This window comes from Netta rufina (assembly GCF_964035555.1).
Source record: "Netta rufina genome assembly, chromosome: 7".
Lineage (NCBI taxonomy): Eukaryota > Metazoa > Chordata > Aves > Anseriformes > Anatidae > Netta > Netta rufina.
Window position 1 is genome coordinate 2,246,952 of NC_140130.1, and position 19,930 is coordinate 2,266,881.

Consider the following 19,930-nt stretch of genomic DNA (forward strand, 5'->3'; position numbering starts at 1 on the left):
TATAAGTAACTGAGCCTTCAGAAAGTTCCCTGACCAGCAGGAAAGTTTCTCACCATCTGCCCCTACAATTTCAATATGACAGCCTCACAGCATTTGCCATGATTTTGACAGTGCTTGACGTTGTTTTTTCAGTAAGTTGGTTTCTAAAGGAATTTTTTGCTAAAAGACCCAAAGGGCCTTTCACCTATTCAGAAGTTAAACTTAGCGTTTTAGGTTTTAGCCACAGGATTGTGGAACAAGAGCGCGAGACTCCCATTCAGAGGAATTTCAAGCTATGGGAGTTATATGCAAGCAGGAGGAATCAGTCATGTCAGAAATATTTGACATTAAAATAAGTAAGGGTTTATTATTATCACTTTATTACAATTATTTTAATCGTTTCTGGCTATAAAATTATGGGCTGTGTAATCACTATTGGTCCCATAAGACTTTCTGACCAGTTACAGGAGCCAAACTTAAGACATAAATACTGTTGGCTTAATGTCCTGTAGCTACATGGGATTATCAGTGCCTTAGCTTTCATTTAAAAGGCTGCTTCTTTCATTTCAAAGTCTCTACACCTCACAGAGGGACCAGAAGGCAAAAGGCCCTACCAAAGAGAGTAACCAGCTGTACCAGATTCTGGCTTGGCTGCCTGGATCTGCTGTGAAGACACAGCTACTGCCTTGTGCAGTGTCCCAGGCACCACACGTGGCACGGGAACCCGCAGCCCCTGTATGGAGAGTGGAGGCTTGGCTCAGCTACCCACATCCACACGCCCTCCACAGTGCTCTTGCTCTGGGCTTCATGAGCAACCCTCTCCCTGGGTGCCTGGGACTCATGCCTGACCGCAGTGATGGGCCCCGGAGGGGCTGCCCTCCGGACAAACCCATACAGATCTGCTGTACAGACTGCCAAATAGGCACTTTCACAGCAGAGGACATCTTCCCCAGAGAAGGTAAAGTTATGCCATAAGAGACATTCAACCAGGGCAGATACCGGATCACCTGAGCATCCCTGAGACCTTCTTAATGCTGAAGAAAACAGAATGCTCCAAAGAGCCTCGGATGAACACATTTGGAACATGCAAAGGTCCCTAGTGTTTTCTCCATGTATTTAATCAGATGCATACATCCTTTACAAAGCTGTACAAGACCTTACGCTATTAATGAATTTAGTGTGTATGACAGATAATTAAAGGAATGCTTCCCCAAGGAAGCTGTGAACCTGTCACCTATACAATAGGTGACAGAAAAATTACGAAGATCTTTTTTCCTTCTTATGTTCTGCAGAAGGAAATGAAACTGAAACATCATTTTTCCTCAGACCTTGCTGGTTAATAAAGCCGAGAAAAAAAGAAAAGGCTATACTTAATTTCATGAAAACTCCACTTGGAGATTGAAGGAGAGGCAGAAGTCTCTCAGGAGAGGAGAAGGGAAAGATACAGAGCTCTCTCTTTTTTCCTGGTCAGCAAAGTTATTTTACCTTTTTTTCATCAGGATCCTGTTCAGTGTCCTCTTAGTGATCCAATCCCCAGATTTTACATAGAGCTGCAGCAGGTGACTCCTTACAGAAGAACACACCAAAGTTTATGAATAGGTCTCCACTAAGAAATAAGCTTAGAAGTATTTTTAATTTAAATTTTTGAGAGACATCTTTTACATTTCAGAATGAAAGCAAGAAGATGTTAATGCACTTAATATAGCACTGCTTCAGCAGAGAAAAATAGAAAAACAAGAAGTTTTAAAAAAAAAAAATACTACAGCTGAAAACAATTTACCCTCCCACTAGGTTAAAACCCACTGAAATAAAGCCCAGGAGAGGAGGGAGAGGGAATGGCACAAAGGCTTCTGGGGATGGGAAGGCTTTAAAAGCTGAAGCAGCAGCTAAGTCGGCTGCTTTGTAACTGAGAGCAGTACGCAGAGTTAAATGAAGTCAAAGGTAACCTGTTTCCCCCCTTACCTGATTTAAATCGGTTTTCTTCTTTTGTCATGTAAGAAGTAATATGTTAGGGGAAAAAAATGCTATCTTACATGGTCTATAGGAAACTTTTTTCCTTTTCGTGGGAATTTTGTCATTTTATGACAAGAGGCAATGTTTTTATTCTGGTAGCAATCTAGGTCTGTATTTGTTTAACCTGTATGTTTGCTTACAGACTGGGGTAAGGATTCCTTACAGTTTCCTCTGCCTTGTGTTGGTACCGAGATTGTGGTCTGCTAGAAGCCTTCTCCTCCTGGTTTTGTTGGGGTTGGCCTTATGCAAGTTTATGATGCTGCAGGAGGCCTCTTGTAAGGAAATAACTGTAAGCTCCTGTTGTCCTTAAACTTCAGTCTCTACTTCCTGCTGCTATATTACATTATTTTGTTAAAGAAAGAGGTGGTTAAGGAATGAGCAGTAAATCCCCTAATAACTACAGAGGTGAGTTGTTACATGGGACATCTCTTGACCACAAATCCTAGCTGGTTATTAGTAGCTGGAAGAATGCCTTGCTTAAAGTTACAGAAGGCATTGATGCTGCAGCCTTGTACAATGATTGAGGATAAATAGACGTGGGGATCTCTGTGCAGCAATTAGCTTCTACATAATATCTTTACCCATTATTTTTTTCCCTATTCAGTGGGGTAATCTGCTTATTTCACAAAGGTGTTATGGTGCTAAATGAATCTTAGTAAGATGCTTTTATAGCCCTACCTAATATAGTACAGCAATGTTGCTGATTAGCCATTCCTATTGCTTGAATGAGGTTTTCAACAAACCATTAAGCTCTTATTTTTCTCTCTTTAGATGCTGAAATACTCCTTATTTGACACACTTTTTTCCTGTCTCCTTTGCTTCTGGCAACGTTCAAAATCCTCAGCAAGTAGGTAAAGTACCCTAAAACAGAGAAGCTGAGCCTCATTTATCAGGAAATGTGTGTGTTCTCCTACACAGCCACAAAGATATGTTATAATTAACTGTGCAAAGATAGATTGGATGTGTGGTAGGCTCTCATGTACCACTCAGCAGAACGCAGGGCCAAAAAGAGGCCATCTGCATGTCTGGCCCCCATCCAAGGGCAATGGGTGTAAAGGCTGTCCTAGCAGCCCACCTGTGATACAGCTTAACTGGCTGCTCCTGCCTCCTCCTGCAGCTGGGGGTCTGAGGGTGGCTGTGTAAGAGGAAGGACTTGGAGCTGTGTTTGTGCATGAGGCTTGCAGGAATTCTCAGCTGAAGCAAATACAGGTGAATCCACTAATGGTGGTGATTGTGCATCTATAAACAAGCCTCAGTTTCTCTTGGTGTTGTCTACTGTCTACTGTTCAGCCTCGCTTAAATACTAGCACTTCACTTTTTCCTCCCCCCAGTCCAAAAGGCAGTGAAGTACATATTTTCAAGGGCCCAGTTTGTTCTGACAGTTTGTCACTAGCACAAGGCAAGGACAAAAGACAATGCTCTCCCTGAACTTTAATTTTTTGGTCTATTTTTAGGGAAAAGTGTCTTTTGATAACCAGTTTAGGTGCTGACAAACTCGGTGTTTACACAGAAATGTTCTGCCTAAGGTTTGGGTTTCTAATGAAAACTGGTACTACACCTTTGCGTGAATATAGCTCTCAGTTAGAGGAACTCAGGAATTACTCAAAAGGTGTTTATGGTTGATGGAGCAATGTGCTGTCACTGCAATCTGGTATCCTCATAGCTTCCTATCTGGGAGGAGTGTTGCCCTTTCTTCCTCATGAGAAATAGTGAGGGCTGGTCTATCTGGCTCTGACTAGGCCTCATTTTGTCCTATCTGAACTTTTGTCCTATCTTGAACCATGTCAATTATAAAGGTAATTGTAGGCAGATCTGTGCTTAAACATAGATTTTATATTTAATAAAAATGATGTAACTTAAATGAAGGGCTTGGAGCCAGAAAACCAAGGACAGAAGCTCAGGGGCACAGTTGCAGATTGCTGTTTAAAAGGTCCTCAGCTGCTGTGGATGGAAGTGAGAAGCTCCCACTGCAGGGATGATGCCAGACCTTGTGCTATCGATCTGGAGCTGAGAATTGAAGTGAGGTGGCAGGAGTCAGAAGGTTTGCAGTCTCATTTTTAGGTGAAAAATAGTACTGTGAAGGAATAAGCCATGAAAACACTGATCCACTAGCCAGCGAAGAACTCATCAGAGACATATAAATACAACTTCACACACTTTAATGTGTGTAAACCATTCGACAAAACAAATTATGCTACAGTGGCAAAGTAGTAAAAGGCCTTAAGAAAACTGAAAAAGCTTATAATAATGAAAGGCTATTCCCTGAGCAGTAGAAGAAATGTGTATTGCACTAAGTGATGGTGCTTTGTCAGCCTTGTGTGTGAAATGAATAAGCAAAGTGAGTAAGCAGTGAGATCAAGAGGGTGGGCAGCAGTGTTACCAGGATACAGTACTTACCTTGTCTCTCTGTGGTCAACAGGCTGCTGGCTACACTAAAAGACATCTTCCTACTACAGCTCACTGCTATTTTTTTAATATTCTACTGTACAGCCTGGAACTGGAAACTGATTAATTCCCAAAAGGCAAAGGGGCTGTCTAAAGAACAGTGCAGCGCAGCTGACTGGGGACTGCAATATGAAGCTGGATCTAACATATTACTTCGGTGCTCCGTTACAGCTATATGACTCAAGGCACTTTAAAAAAAATATATATAAATAAAAATCCTGACAGGCATTCTGCTAAATCGTGTGGTAATGCACAGTATGAACATCACCCAGAATCATCATCAGCACTTCCTGCAGATTATGGGAAAAGATTTCATCATTCATGAAATACATGGGGCAGGACTTGGCTATCTCATTCCCAGGAGCTGGTGCCTGGGTCTAACCACTGTACTCAAAGGGGCTTCTGCTTTGCAACCTTTCCCATCTGTAGGCACGGTCACTTCATGGGTCTGGCCCTCTCTAACAGACTAATCCTTTGCATAGAGCAATGCAAGAGCACTGCTGTCTTCCACAAGCAGATGAGGGGTAAATCCCTCTGCTTTCCCTCTTTCCCCTTCATATGCTGAGCCTGTGCTTGCCATCGGCAGGCAAGCGATGAGCGCTTGGATGGACACCAGATGCAAGGCGAAACCATCCAAATACAAGTGATTCTGCCCATAGGACAGGGAGGGAAATAGCAGAGAAGTATTTCTGCATTGAAATGGGAGCCTCCTTAGAGAGGACTGCAGCAGATGAGTGCTCAGTTATTCCCTGATAGCCTTTTCTCCTTTCATGAGTTTTGGCTTCTCCAATTTTTTCCCAACCCAGGCTGAACACAGCCCTCAGTGTAATACAGATGACTGCTTTCTTAGTAGGCAAAAAAGACTACTTCTTCCTGAAGAGATTTCTGATTTCCTAGAGTGTGCCACTCTCCACAAATGTGCAGACAACTCAACACAAAAATAGTGATTGTGCCAGTATGCCCTCCTTATGCCCAATTGCAGCCTGTACCAAAGAATGAGGATATTCATGAAATGTCAAGTGCCCAGATCAGATGGTTTTGACTTGATTAGCTCTCCACTCAAATGCTGTCAAATCAGAAAATGACATTGTAGCTGGCTGTTGAACGGACAAGGAGAAAATGTCATGGCTGCATTTTACTCCCCAGGTATTGCAATTAAGACCAAAAGGGAATTCAATGAGAAGATGTCTTGCACTGATGGGTCCCTGAATGAAAATGGCAGTAGAAGGAGCAAATTAGCTGATCTGGTAGCTTATACCTGGCAGTCCATTCAAGAATTGATTATGATTACCTGTGCACTTAAAAAAAGATGGGGGCAGGTATTAATTGGTTGCATGATCCTGAAGTAAACACTTCTTTGTTTTGTAGCAGAGTTGAAATGCAGATAATGATCCAGAGCCAGTATGGTAAAGCTTTTAGATAAACACCCAATAGATGACAAGTGTCCTGTGGCAGAAATAGACTCTTGGGAATGGTGGAGAGCAGGTTAGGTAGTGTCCAGCCTGACAGGATGTGGCTTAGTGAATGGCCAATAATTCCATTCGGTGCAGCTGGTGCAGAAAAGGCATGCTCAAGTGCTGCATGTTAAGCTGTAAAAAGTGCAAGTGTGTGATTTTTTCTATGCATGCTGCCATCAGTGCCACCTGGTTTTATTATCAGCACTCATTGTTACAAAGACTGCTCTCAGTGCTAGTGCATCAAGAGCTAGCCCCACAGAAACTGTTCTCAAAAAATAGCAGGGAAAAATCCCTTCTAGATATTCACATGCTCCTTTGCAGTGAGCTGGGTGGGAAAAGACACACCAGCCTCTCTAGCTTGAGTCCTTCTTTTCCATTTTTTTGGAGCATAGAGAACAGCAGTGCTGGGTCAGACCAAGGATCCATGTGTCCTTTATGCTGCCTCCAAAACACAGAGAAAGAAGGGTGCAACTAAGTAGTGACACCTCTCCTAAAAACTCCCAGCACTTGTTTGACTTGGGAAACTGCTCAGTCAGGCATAGTGTCTATGTATTCATTAACTTCAGTAAACATCTCATTCATGGACCTTTCCCGATCTCCTGTGAACTTGTGTAAGCTCTTTGCATTCCCAGTGTCACGTGGCAAGTTCTGCAGCTTGACTGCCCTAAATGGGCACCTGGCTGATCAGGACTCAAAAACCAGGTTAGAACGAGTGAAGGTGCAATAGGCTGAATTACTGGATTTCTGCTTGATGTCTGTGTACCCTGATTTAAAAACAAACAAAACAAAACAAACAAAAAAAACATGCTTTTGAAGCCTGAGGGGAAAACATAGTTCTACCTTGGTGGTCATCTCCCTGAACTAAATCCAACCCATATTTTATGGACTGGGAGGGTGAGGAGTGTCTCCTTAGTATTTGCTCCTAGAGAAAAGGAAAAGCCATGGAGCTAGATGAGAACAGCAAGGTCATCAAATGCTGCACCTATAGTTGCAGCTTATGCAGAACCATAGAATTGTCTAGGTTGGAAGAGACCTCAAGATCGAGTCCAACCTCTGACCTAACACTAGCAAGTCCTCCACTAAACCATATCCCTAAGTTCAACATCTAAACATCTTTTAAAGACCTCCAGGGATGGTGACTCCACCACTTCCCTAGGCAGCCCATTCCAATGCCTCACAACCCTCTCAGTAAAGAAGTTCATTCTAATATCCAACCTAAAACACCCCGGCACAACTTTAGCCCGTTCCCTCTCGTCCTGTCACCATGCAGCAAGTGCCTGTCTTTTAGAGGTATGTGGCACATCTGCTCCATGTACTACTAGTCAGTACAGGCCACAGAATCCCTTCCTGGAGCCCTAAAGCAAGCTCAGACCAGCAGTACCTACTGCAGTGTATAGCAAAGAGGTAGCAGATGGTGAATCATTTTATGACATCTAACAAATTCTCCTCAGCTACAAGGGACTATCAGTTCTATCAACAGCTAGGAAAAGTCTGCCTGGAACCCCAGTACTGATCTTCAGCCCCCTTCTCATGGTCAGAGATTAGAGATGCTTAAGAAAAGGAAGCAAGTCTTTAACTTAATTACCCAATTACCTTTTGATAATTGGCCAATAATCTTTTGAGGCAGACATTTCTATTTTTTTTATTCCTCTTATTTTTTTTCTACAAAATTAAGTTTGCTATGACTACAGCAAACAAACTCGCCATAAAAACTGTGTGAAGTGCAGACATCAGTCTCCACAGCACGTTATCACCGCTATTCATTTTCTGTCGTTTGTAACCTGAGAAAGAAAAGGACATGCAGCAGTGGGGACTACAGTCCTCCACTGAGCACAGCGTCTTCCAGAGATGTACTCTCATCAGGCCAGGAATCACTTCAACATCCTCAAACTTTCCTGTCCTTGTCCCACTGAAATGAAATGGGAACAAAGCTGAGGAGGTCTTGTGTCCTCAGGTGAGTCTGAGGCAGGCAGGAAAAGTTGTGTACCCTGACCGTGCTGGACAGCCAGAAAGTAGAGGCAAATCTTCCTCTCCAAAGATGAATAATGACTCTGCAAGTATTTACACTTGACTGCAAGTGTTTGCACTTGACTGAGATTGTTTTATAGAGTGCTGTGTGTCGTATGGACTGCAGGACCAATGACACTAGGTCCCATTTCCTGCACGCCAATGCAGCTCTTCCTGCAGACTCTACAACATGGGAACACGGAGGATACACAGAGCTCCCAGAGAGCCCCTGGGGGCTCCTTTAGAAACCCCCTTTCTTCATACTGCCAGTGGAAGAGACATCATTTATCAGACTGTTTTATCATGCGATAAGATTTGTTAACCATCTAAAAACTAAACCCAGACACCCCACAAATGAAAATGTGAATGCCTGTGTTGATTAATTCACATCTGCAAAATTTGCAGGCAGGCTGTAAGTCTTAATGAGGACCCAGGACAAATCTAAAGAACAATCTGTGCAACGTGTAGAGCACACTGATGTTTATAAGGGGGTGGGGGAATCACATCTATTACTTGGTTAGAATGACCACCTTATATTTATGATATGCAAAGATGCATATTTATTTATATACCATTAAACTGCTGAATTTTTTTTAACCTCTGAAAACTAGAACTGGTATCTACAGGTAACCTCCCCTTTCCCACTTTAGCATCTTTGAATGGTACCTGAAGTGCTGTCATCATGCTGTCACGCAGCTGGTACCTGCATCTGCAACTCCGGCTCTGACTTCCTGTTTGTTTTTTGGAAACTGTTGAATGCTTCTACCTTGAAATCCCTGAACAGGCCAGTCCCTGGCTGACACAGAGCTTCATTCTTTTGCTATGTGCTGTCCCAGTGGAGGAAAGCAGCTGGAGATCTCTTGTATGTTGGGATAAGGGCCTCACTGTTCTGGAATATCTTTTGACATGGGACAAAAAAAAAATACACCAAGCAGGTAGTACTGGGCTCCTCTGTAGGTCAGCTGACTGATGGGGGGTATCAGCACTGCATGGAAAAGGACTTGAGATGAATCAGCAATATAGTATGTCTTCACTATGTGAGCAGAACCTCTGTCTGGGCACAGCGACAGCTGCAGAACAGCCCAGCAGGATGTAGTGGTGGTATGGCTTGCTTACAAATGAAATAGTAAGGCTGAACAATTGCAAAGGCGCCATCACAACTGTTGTTCTATGCTAACTGCTCTCTCTGAATCACATCTTAATCTTCTCAGTTTGACTTTCTCCAGAGCTTAGATACATTAGCATAATTATGCTTGCATTTCTAATGTTCAAATTTTCTTCTTAGCCTCGTGCAGCCTTGATCCAAAAGCTTCTCAAATCTCTACAAGAAATCAAGATTTTTATGTAAGCAGCAGTGAGGGATTTAGTTTTTCTAAACAGATATGCAATAGTCTCATTGCTCTGGCTGCTAGTGTAGAATCAATTTGTGACACGGGTTATATTTTTTTTTTGCTGAAGGCAATGATGTATGTTAGCTGAGAATGAATTATCCTGTTGTAGAGCCTGTAGAATGGGGGTTATTGTCGCTAATACACTCCTATCCTGCATGCACACAGAGCAAACTTCTGTCACCAGATTTGGAACAAAGACAAGCAACAATGTCTAAGTTTGAGGTGGTACCTCAAAGCCCAAAGTGTGTTTGTGTGTGTGTGTGCAGAGTATCTTACCCACTTCAACAGGAATTTTGCCTATTAGGAAGTATACTCATGTAAATGCTGTTACATCATATTCAGGAGTGGCAAGCAACCCACTTTAAAGATACCTCACTGCATAGTACATACCTTGAACTCCAACACAGAGTAAATAAATGCTAGATTATCTGATGACAGAAGTATAAAAACTGCACTAGAAAAAAGGGATAGAAGAGAAGAGGGGCAAAACCTGTGGTTTTATCTGACAAAGACAGCAAATATCTTCTAGACTGACAAAGACTAGTCTGATGAAATGAAATATTTTACCACTTTCTGGAGTTTAGATACCAAAATCAATCCTATTTAATATATTAGATCTTTACCTAAATAACTGTGTAAAGGAGATGGAAGACTTGGCCCTCAGAACAGGATTTCCAAGATGCCTTCAGTCAGACTCCCACTGCTTGTCACTGGAACATGGCAGGGAAAAATCTTTCATTTTACAAAATGAACGCTTCAGGGTATAAATTGCTGTGCTTGAAGGATATTTGCGGGTATACTGATGAAGAATTAGGGCAATAAAGTACAGTGCTGCTCCTCCCTTACTTTCTCTGGTACTATCACACTTTCAGTGCTCAGAAGGGATGTCCAAATTTGTCTCTTCTATGAGGTAATCCTTTTTAATTCATCCATGTATTTAGTGCTATCTAGCTTTTCTTTAAACATCTTGAAGCCTCCAACCAGAAGACAATTCTGACTACATATTCAGTAAATGAAATTAGCAAGTTGCAGCTGAAGTCTGGCCAATCCTGTATTAATCACAAAAACACTTTATTTCTTGCTCTGGTGTGCTATTTGCGGTTTGGGAGGCTGAAAGCACTGGTTTGAGTGTTGGTGCAGGTTCTTTAGGCCAGACCTTACTTGCTTGCAGTTCTCTCTGTCTTAGGAAAAACAAACAGAAGAACGCTGTTTCTAAGAAATAAGCTGAGACTTTCCAGAAAGAAAAGATATGCAACTTTCTCTAAATGGCCATAATAATTAAAAAAAGAAAACTAAAAACCAACCTAAAGAGTAACACTTCTGATTTGATCCTTTCATGCCACTAGTTTTAACATAATCATTTTTTTTTTGTCAGTATTGATTCAACAGCCTTTTCTAATGGTAAATTCAAAGGAATGAAATTTTGCTTCTAAAAATATTCTAAATCACTGACATATAAAACATTCTAAAATTGCACTTGAGGAGAAATGCACATTGTATTCTGGATGCAATGTCCTTTGCATTGCCTAAGAGCTTCAAGAAAAAATCACAAATGACGTTCTTTGCATGACATCTTGTAAAAGTCTTCTGGATCTTTCTACCTTTATAACTTGATAAGGTCTGTATTTGAGGATGTAGTTTCTGAGAGCCCACGAACAGGTAATTAGGATTTCTGTATAATGGCTGACAACAACAGTAGTGAGAAAGCAGGAAAGACAATGGCTGTAGAAAGTTTAGAGTCTGCTGAAAACCTTATGGAGTTCCTGCTGTTTACCTGCATTTTTCCTCCCCATGGCTGTCATGACTAATTAGTTTCATGTCCCTTGGGTAATATCATGGTAATTAAATATCAGAAATTATGTGGAAAAGTGGCAGGAGATTTTTTTTGTTTAACAGTAAGCAACAAGCACTGACCTTGCCCCAGCCCCATCATATACAAACACTATAGGGCTTCCTTGTTACGTTCCCAATCATAAATCCTAATATGCCATACAAGTGTCAGCTCAGCAAAATTCAGTGAATAATACCACAGCTGCATGCTTACAAGTGGCCAGAAAAAGGGTGGAATCCTTTTTACAAATTTAGAAAGCCTCTTCAGAGAGATGAGAGACAACTTGTAACTAAACCATTTTATTGACTTTTTTGCAAAATAAAAAACACAAAATAACCACCATGATTAAAGGCCATAGACAGCATTAACCAAATGAACCAGCCACTTGGTTATAGTAGCTGATAACTAGCACAACTGGATATTATTGCATATACCTCAGGTTCATTTATATATCCCTTAGTTTGGCAAGATTACAATCATACTGTAGCTTTGGTTGTGTAAAACCTAGTAGCAATACTTAAAATGTGACTAGTTAATGTTTCATGACAACAAATACTTATCTCTTCTTAGTCTTGATGCATCTTTCCTCAGTCTTTCTTCTCTACAATTTTCATCTTCACTGACCAAGAATTAAGGAGACTATATTTGCAACTGTCACTTATAGCCCTTCTTTATCACCATACGGTGACAAATCTTTATCAGGGGTTTACCTGTCACTTGCTTGCCTTATAAAAGTCTGTAGAGCAGCATCTCCTTCCATGCTGGGCAGCTTCTACCACCCTGCAGTAGCATCTGCCAAGAATTACTCCGGTCAGAACTCAAATAGGTAGAGATGTATATGGCTTTCGGTCCAAAGCATTTCCTGACCTACAGCATGGGGGCTTGACCATACTGCCTTGCCTTTGAATACAGAAAAACAAACAAACATAAACAGCTTTTCACAGTGGTATGCTGAGGTGCCAGCACAAAACAATATTAACAGACCTAATACACAATACTACCCTTGGTTACAGAATTGTGCCTGAGACACTGTACAGGATTGCATGTGTACGTCCTACGGTCTATGTATTTTAGTTTTGGTCTTTTAAAAATGCTCTCATCCCTTTGTAATCTAGTGTAATACTGCAGCTTTAGAGCAATGGTTGATAAAAAGTCATAAACACACAAGATATTTGAAAACTCTGGAGGCTTTTTCCTTTTTGCATCACTCGTGCGGAATTCCATCATTCTGCCCCAGCTTTCTGGGAATACCTGTTTCCAGAGGAAATATATGACCTACTTAAAAATAATCTAACACTTTGAATTCTATCTGGGAAAAGTTACAAAACAATTTGGATCAAACTGAAGTGATGGTGTGTGAAGATCATTCTTCACTTACAAAAGGCTATAATGCTAGATAACTCTTACTTGGTTTTGCAGCCCTTTCATTTGCTTGCACTGAAGCAAAATGGAATTCGGCATGAGGAGTGGCTGCATGGTTAAGATTTCACCGAACAAGGTAACTGCCATGCAGTAATTCAAATGCAAGCAGTATAACTGCTTTTTGTATTCAGATCCATACTAATATAAGGATATAAATTAATAAGCCCTTCTAAATGGTTTTAGAAATATCCTCTTTGATCTAGACATTTAAAACCTCTGAATACTTAGAATCACTAGATTTCACATAGCCCACATCTTCATAATTATTTGCACTTACATGGCAAATATTAGAAATACATTTGCCTGCAGTTGAATGGGTAATTATACTGCCTATTATTCAGCTAAGCAAAGATCAAGCGCTCTATAACTTGTGGTTACTGGATCTTATTCTAACCCTTTACTTTAGAAAGGAAAAATAATCACCTAATTATATCACCAATGCACAGTACTTTAAAAAACAAAACTTATACTAGGCAGCTAGATTTTTTTTTTTACTAAGATGACTTTTTATGAGATACTCTAAAAGCTGTCTCTTATGACTGAGGATTGTCTATTTCACTGTAGTCGCATAGTAAAAATAGTTAAAATCTAATACAAAGCTGCTACATGGTTATTTTGTGGTTTGTAAAATAAAATGATATCCAGTTTTTTTTTCTGAACAAAATACACTAGACAGTATAAAAATATTTCCCAATTGGAGATTGAAACATTAATGCTGGATTTTTTTTTGGTATAAAAAGAAATGTAATAATGGTAGACATTTATCTGCTTCCTAACCAAAAATATACATATGACTTTGAGGAGCTGTTCCAGGCTCACTTTCAATGAGCTTGTGCTTTTGACCCTAGCAATAATAAATGCACACGTGGAACAGAGTTTCCTGAAAACCTGAACTACATCTTGTTCCTAACAATAAGACTAACTTCTGACACTGGCTATGCATTTCCAGTTATGTGCTTTGTTCAGGCAACTACAGCAGAGGAATTCCAGAAGCACCACTTCCGCTTTGAATGGTGTTTATTCAGTGCAACATCTTCCTTTTCTCTTTCTTTCTTAACTCGCTGGTAGTGATCTTCTTCCTTTAAATACCACACAGGTGGCCAGCGATGCCTCTCAAAATATTCTTGATTATCTGATTAAAAAGAAACAAAGTCCCAAAACAAAACAGTAAGTTACACATTCAGAAACATCTTGATTGTCTGCCAGAAGCTCTACAGCTAATCATTTATCTAGCATCTGTGTTAGCTGGCTTATCAGGAATTTCCCCAGTTTCCCTGATACGCCTTACTTATGGGGTGAAAAGTTCGAGAGCAGCTGCACCTGAGACCTCAGTCCACCAAAGAAGAATATAAAAATGCAAGCCCTCTACAGCATGTATCTTTCATCATGGAGTTTGAGAACACCTCTGCTCCTTCTAGCATCAATGAAATAGGTAAAGAACATAATGCTTGCCCAGGAATCAGGCTACTGACTATAACCTTTCCTTATAGATTAGAAGAATATATGAATGCTACACAAGATAGCTGAGCTATGAGACAGAACCTCTGCACTACCTGAGTTCATCTTTGTCTTCATATATAATGGACTGGATGGGGAGAAAGAAGGGAAAGCCTCATGAAAACCGAGGTGGAAAGTTGCTCATACCTGAAGATTTAGCTTTGATTTCCTTGCGGAATTTGGAGCAAACACTGTTGTAATTGGTGCAGATGTAGTGCAAGCACCACGCTGCCAGCTGGTTAGCGTTGTGAAACTGTAAAGAAAAAACAAGAAGCATATTCCACTTCCTGAAGTTATCATTTATTTTTCAGCCTCGACTAACAATTCAAGTTAGAATCATCCCTCTAAAGTCATAACGAAGCAAGAGCTATAATGCAAATCAGACTGTACTGCATATGTATCTTTTCTGGCACTCTGTCTATTATCATCTCAGGTTATAAAACATCACACAGCAGTACAGGGCACAGAGGATATCTAACAGTAGTTAGACACATTACTTCTGCCTTCAGGAAGAAAAATAAAAGCAAGAACCCTTCACAAAATCAAAATTAAGTGATGTAAGCTGCCTTTTCTTGGAAGGGGTTAAGTCCTAGTTTTGTAACAGCATTCAAGATATTGCAAGAGGCACTTGAAAGCAGCTGCAGGACATCTTGCATGGTGGTCAGCTTCTGCTGTATTTTAGTGCTACTTTAACTCCAGACTTCAAGACAAGCTGGAGCCAGGCTCCTCATTAGTGTGAAATCAAGAATAATTTGATTAAAAGATATTTTAACTTGTACTACTACAAGCTAAATAGCAAATACTACTTGTATTTGGCAGACTGCTGTAGCACTCGTTTTGGAAAACAGATGTGTGCAGTTTAACTGAGTTGGGGGCTCTCTGTTTGCATGATTTCTGAGACTCAAAGGACATTGAAATGTGTTTGAATACAAAGCACTCTGACTGGCTCTGAGTAGCCACTTTAATCATTAAGTCTAAGAATATAAAAAATTTTGATGTTACGATAGAGGCCTAAATGTATTAACACAAACTGTACAGAGAGGAACCCAAGAATCAGTTACCATTACTCAGCTGAGCAGCTCCATTATGTTAAATTTCAGATTGCTAAAACACAGCCATAAGATTGAGGAGCTTGGAAGCTTTGAGATCAAGACTAATTAAAACAGATATTTGAAAGACAACTACCCCCAGTTTACTTACATAGATGTTTCATCTTTGAACTAATATAAAAACCTCCCTTATAATAGAAATACATCTCAGTTCTATTGTTAGTCCCTCTCAGAACTAAAGATTGAGTTTCTTACATGCAATGCTCAGAACCAATAAGGCGCTGAAAGTTAAGTACTGCAGTTGACCAGAGTATCTTTAAAAACCAGCGCACACTAACCTGAGCCAATTCCAAATAGGACAGTACTTCTCCATCTATTGCAACGCCACTCACTGAGGCTTTTGTCAGCTCTTGTACTGCATGCTGTTCTGTTAGAGAAGAAAACTCATCAGCCACATGGGAAACAGTCACATTTCAAGGTCAGATCATCCACCACTAACAAAGAAACAAGAACCCACGTTCTTCCTCCTTATAGTGTTAACTGTAGCATTATGCAAGTGGCACATTCACCTGGATATTCTGAGCAACTTCAGTGTGGCAAAAGCCAAATTCTGGCCTTTACAGTTATGTCTGGCTATTCTTCATCATTGGTACAAACTCTCTTACTCCAACAGAGCATAGTCCATGTGAGTATCTGCCCCTTAGTCTCAACCCAAAGTATTCATTTCTGCTTTCATTCACATTTGTTATCTTACAGAAAATGAGCCTGCAACTAATAATCACTTGTAGAAGGACAAGGTTCAGCAGTTGCCTACTTCTGAGTGCAAACTTATAAATTAGAAAAATGGATCATCTGTCTCTTTTGGGTGGTACAAAAGTGATAGCCAAGTTTTTAGGCAACAGCAGACCACTGCAGATATATTAATGAGTATACTGACAGCACCAAGGTAGAAAAGTTCATTTCAAGTTCTCTCAGATTAGTTGTTCCTAGGGAGCCAGCTACCCAAAAAGCTACTTCAAGGGAGTCTTCTTAAGCCTTTTCTAGAAGCAAAAACATCTTAGAGGTTTGAGTGTTTATTGGGACATTCTGTGAACTGATTTGGCCCTAATGAGTTAAGCTGTTGGCAGTAGAAAACTCAAAAATTGTTTCATCAAGAATTAAATAGAATAAAATATTCTTAATAATATATGCATATTTATGCCACAACTACTTAGAAGGAATAATCAGGCAGTAAAGACTTGGTCTATCACAACTAGTGAAGACAAGATACACATTCCCGATGCACAACTGAAGGAGAGCTAGGATTTGGTACCTGATTAAAATTTGCATGCATTTTTGTCCTGTTAATATGTGTAAGCTTTGCTTCATCTGTCTTTGAGAGTTTTGGCCTTGACCATATGTTTAGAACAATGACAATTTACATACATAGAGACAAACAAACAAAAAAAAATCCCAGAGGTCTGAAGTATGCATGGATTTAATTTTAAAACTAAACAGTATCCTATCCGGTTATTTTTCTGTAAACACGTGATAGGAAACCCTCTTCCTGAAATGAAGGTTGAATAACCATGTATGTACCAAAATACCCAACTCCCATTTTGGTAGTGAAAAGAGATCCAGATAGCATTTCTAAAATATATGACCATTTCAATGAGTTTTGAATTGGTTCAATTACTCCCTTTGAACAGAAATGTGTAAAGAAACACTTCATTCATTACATGATAGAAAGTCCAGCGTTCATCCTGTTTTCAGGTAAATTATTAACTTCTGAATGGATACTACAAAGGACTTACATTGTATCAAGGCTAAAGAGAAGGTTTACCCTTCCAATTCTTAAAGCACAGAATGCTTCAATGTTCTGAGACGGTTTTGCACAAAACTGAAAAAGGCAAGAAATACATTTTTACATATGAAAATATGAATTTGCATTCCAATTTTCCTTTCAGGGGAAAAAATGTTTTCTTCATCTGCAAAAAAAAATATTGTGAGTTCCAAAATCATTAAGACATGTTTAAGCTGTTGCACAAGACACTACATTGGACAAGGTCACAAGTCCTTACCTGCTAACGCAACCAGGTGAGGAAGGCAAAACCTATTTGCCAATGCGATTAATTCAAGTGTGTCGAGTTCCTGACTGGAGGACAACTGCTTGGTGTACAAGTAATCTAAAACTGCTTGCATGGAAGTCTTGTTTATGTTGGGCAGAACTACCTGGACAAGATATTAAAAAATAAAGAGTTGTTAATAATTGATGTTTTTTTCATATAAGGGCCATATATTACTTTTGCCATTTTGCTGGACTCTATTTCTCTTCATTTTAGAAATATAAGGAAAACATTTTTAAATTAAGGAATTCATCATTAAAGTTCAAGAAGCTGCCAACAGGTAAGTCTGCGTCCAGAGTCAGATCCTTTGTCAGTGTATGTACAGGCAACTCGATCAAGTTGGACCCACATCGAACAGCGGATCTGCACAATGCTTTCTAACCTGCAAATGGACAGCTTTGTGGGAAACATAAAAGCCACTGGGCACTTCCCATGCCAAACCTCCCTTGGTAGACTTCTGTAGGGATGCAATCTAATCTGCTCCTGGCAAGGGATATTCTGGGGATTCTGTGAATAATCGAAACCAAAGGATAACAAACCAACCAACAAAACAGCCACCACTCCCCCACTCCCATCCTAAACAAGCAAACGTGCACACACACAGAACCAAAAAACCTTCTCAGTCTGTTTAGAAATAACCAAAGTATCAAAGTAAATGATGGTTGGAAAATGACTGAGAACTAAAGAAATGAAGCAAAGAAAATACAAACCATTTCTGTAATTAGCACAGCAAAATATTGTGCAACAAAACTACCAGGACTGAGATAAAAGTTATTTAATTTCTCACCAGCACAACCCTAAATCCTTTTCACTGAAGGGATGCCTAAAAGAGGAAGGAGAATTAGAAGACCTCACTTTAACCTATCACTGTAGCACCTCAACTGCAGTTTGCGTACGTGATCATTCCTTCGAGGAGCAGGGTGAACCTGATTCTTGAGGGTCTCAAGGTTGCAGCAGGTAAGCGTGCTTTCAATACCCAGGACAGCTGACTCATTTAATCAGCAATTTGTAATGTACCTCTTTGCAACTCAAGAGATGCTGCTGGCCCTGAAGAATGCACTGCGCTATTCTGAAGAACTTGCAGTTAAAAAAAAAAAAAAGGCAGAGCAGAAAAATAATAATAGAATTATGTTGAGAAATTAGATGTGTGTGCAACTTAATCTGACTACTTGGAAGGAGTCAGCACATAATTCCTGCTAGAACTGAGTTCACTGTTCCCATATAGCTTGCAGTCAAATTTGGGGGGCTTGGGAATTTTTCTGTCAGCTCTATCTGGGTGGGTGGGATTCAAGCCCTGATTTGTTAGTACTGAAGCATGCTCTCATGCATATCAGCCACTCTGGGAAATGCTCAGTTCTCCAAGCAAGAGCAGCTAGTTGTAAACCTCATTCATTATTCATATGTTTTGCTAATGCAGAGAAAAGAAAATTCTGTGAATGAGTTGCTACAATGTTGTGTCCCAAATACAAAAAAAAAAAAAAAAAAAAAAAAGATCATTTTGTTTTTGTAAAGCAAAGAAGAACATTAAATTAATATCTACATGTATTTTAAAACTTCAAAATTCATTACTGAATGCTTTAAACTCTACGAAAATTGGAAACTTTAAATTTAAAGTTTAAAATTTTAAATTGGGAAGATGAGCTAAGACTGTCAGATTTATCATTACAAATAGGCTGGTAGAAAATTCATGTGTATTCTTCATTGCCAAATGTTGCTTGCTACAAGCAAACTATTGTCTTTTTTTTTTAATGAACCATTTCTTGAATATGCCTTTGGCAAAGGAATTGTTTACAGCTGTATTAGAAGAAACAAGAAAAACTGAAGTAGAACATAATCTTCCTGAATATTAAATACAAAAAACCCTCAACTCTTCAAATGAATGAGACCCTTGAAGATGGTAAGAAACAACAAAAAAAATATTAATAAAAAAAATCAAAAACTGGTTATGGATAAGACAGAGAAAAAATGCTAGCAGGATGTTTAGAATTTGAAAAACAGACAACAAAAGCACCTGAAAATACAAGGCTTCTGTTGCAAAATCTTAATTCAAAGCATTGAGATCTTTTATACAGCACTTTATGTCTACTTTACTCTAGAGAACAAGCCAATGCTGTAGAGAAGTTGAGCTAAGTTTCTGTCAAAGTACTGTGAAGCCAGTTCCCTTTTCTATCTTCCACATTCTTTAACATTTTTTTCCTTTTATATTCAATGTCTCCTGTCTCATGTATTCTTTGAAATGCTTCCGATTGTGTAAACATTCATTCACACAACTTTAAAACTTATTCTAAAGAAATATAGAAATTAATATTTAATTTGTTCCATATTTAATATTTTACAGGATTTCAGGATTTAAGTGCATGCTCCAACACTGGAGAAAATCTCATGCCTTGTGGAAAATGTGTCATCATCCTAGGAATCCTAATTTAATGCCTTAAGAAGAAAAGCAACCCACGTCTGCAAGGGAAGGAAAGAATAAATATAAAGAATCATTCCAGGGATTAATTGCAACTGTTCAAATAGCTACTGAATGACGATCGCCCCAAATCCATCACACATTATAAGCAAATGGCCAAATACCTCACTGTTCAAGCTTTCAATAAACGATCCTCCAAACATAGCAGACATCCATTCACAGCTACAGATCAGTAGTGGCTTGTGGGCATTTATGGTCCCGTCATCCAATTTAAATGTCACATCTGTCATGGGAACAAAGAAACAGGCACGCTGCAAGTCT

At 39.6% G+C, this 19,930-nt stretch overlaps 1 protein-coding gene across 1 annotated transcript in view; it reads right to left on the minus strand.

Annotated features, from left to right (window-relative positions):
- Window positions 1-13,507: 13,507 nt before the first annotated feature.
- RHOBTB1 (Rho related BTB domain containing 1) overlaps window positions 13,508-19,930 on the minus strand; it is a gene marked incomplete at its 3' end in the record, with an annotated part of 32,840 nt that continues 26,417 nt past the window's right edge. Inside the window, exons 6-10 of the mRNA XM_084289721.1 lie at window positions 19,774-19,892; window positions 17,152-17,302; window positions 15,430-15,518; window positions 14,190-14,295; window positions 13,508-13,677 (exon numbers count right to left, since the gene is read on the minus strand). Coding sequence (XP_084145847.1) covers window positions 13,508-13,677; window positions 14,190-14,295; window positions 15,430-15,518; window positions 17,152-17,302; window positions 19,774-19,892 — 635 coding nt within the window. The remainder of the gene's footprint in view (window positions 13,678-14,189; window positions 14,296-15,429; window positions 15,519-17,151; window positions 17,303-19,773; window positions 19,893-19,930) is intronic.